Source organism: Sinocyclocheilus anshuiensis, unplaced genomic scaffold (assembly GCF_001515605.1).
Source record: "Sinocyclocheilus anshuiensis isolate Anshui unplaced genomic scaffold, SAMN03320099.WGS_v1.1 scaffold1050, whole genome shotgun sequence".
NCBI classification, from domain to species: Eukaryota; Metazoa; Chordata; class Actinopteri; order Cypriniformes; family Cyprinidae; genus Sinocyclocheilus; species Sinocyclocheilus anshuiensis.
In genome coordinates, this window is record NW_015536519.1 from 250,484 (window position 1) to 251,918 (window position 1,435).

At 39.7% G+C, this 1,435-nt stretch overlaps 1 protein-coding gene across 2 annotated transcripts in view; it reads right to left on the minus strand.

Moving 5' to 3' along the window:
• LOC107693364 (FACT complex subunit SPT16-like) overlaps positions 1–1,076 on the minus strand; it is a 14,155-nt gene extending 13,079 nt beyond the window's left edge. For both annotated transcript variants that reach the window (XM_016492726.1, XM_016492718.1), the window contains exons 1-3: positions 1,002–1,076; positions 442–554; positions 288–353 (exon numbers count right to left, since the gene is read on the minus strand). In XM_016492726.1, the coding sequence (XP_016348212.1) occupies positions 288–353; positions 442–554; positions 1,002–1,068 (246 nt within the window). In that variant the 5' untranslated portion in view covers positions 1,069–1,076. The remainder of the gene's footprint in view (positions 1–287; positions 354–441; positions 555–1,001) is intronic.
• Between the last annotated feature and the right edge of the window lie 359 nt (positions 1,077–1,435).

Genomic DNA, 1,435 nt, shown 5'->3' on the forward strand with positions numbered 1-1,435 from the left:
TTTAATACTTAACTATAATCAACAAATAAACATTGAGGAAAAAAAGTACCTGCTTTAATTGAGCACGTTTTATGCACATTAATTTAAGCACATTACACACATCTTTGCATTTTAATCCAGCGTTTTTAAATGCAAAATCCCAAAATTTTCATTAAACAAATATATGGATTGAAACAGCTAATAATCACACTCAACAGGTTGTGTGTTGTACATGTACAGTGCGCGAGATTTGGACCAGTGAGTCCACTCAAACTGAAATGAGCACGCTCCAGACAGACGGTCGTTACCTTGAGGAAAATGCCAACGTTTTTGATCTTCTTCTTGACGGGTGTGAGGACGGTGGCTTGATCCTCCTGCGATCATAAACACGAGCAGAGGATTACTGAAGAGCGCTTCACAGAGAGAGAGTTTCCAGCCCGTGAAGCATGGAGCATAACGCACCTCATTGATCTGAATGCTGTCTCCGATGAACAGGGCGTATTTTTTCTGCTCGTCTTTCTTGGCCTCTTGGTTGATCATGTCAGCCAATCCCAGACTGATGCTGAACACCATCCCTGCACAAACACAACAGCGCAATTATTAAAAGAGCAGCAACTGAATTAGACAGAAGTGTTGCATGTTTCAGAGTGAGTTTATATTATATACACACACATTAAAAGCAATCATGATAATATTTGCAATGACATTTTTCCCAACACTGTAGATGCACACAACAACGTGTACAACGCAGACTTTACACACAATACACTTTTCAAACAGTATCATGAATCTTCATTTTAAAGGTCCCATGGCATGAAAATTTCACTTTATGAGGTTTTTTAACATTAATATGAGTTCCCCTAGCCTGCCTATGGTCCCCCAGTGGCTAGCATCCAAAAAGCAGCATGTCATGGGACCTTTAAGGTAAACCGTTTAAACACAGGAACACAGTGTTGCTAGTATCTTGATGCAATGATGATAAATGCTGTACAACAGGCCCTGATTTACATGCACACACTCACCTCTCTTGAGTTTGAACTGATTTTTGGCGTTCAGTACGAGCGATCCTTCTCTGAACTCAATGCCCATAGCGAACCTGCAGCGCACGCACGTTTCTCTTTCTTGACGAAATCCAGGACTGTGTTATAGACGTCACACAGCTTTACTCCTGTACAACACACACACACACACACACACACACACACTAATTATTAAACCATTCCACAACACACACACTCAAACACACAAACATACACACTCGCATAGATACTCATACATGCACACAAGCTTAAAGGGGTCATATGACTAGTGGACGACCGATATGGTTTTTTTGACAGCCGATGCAGACATCTTGGGAAGCAGGGTGGCTGATATAATTTGATTTATTTTAATTAATATTTAAGAAATTTGAAATCATTTGAAAATGGATTAAAAAAAATAAGTGTGTTAAATAATC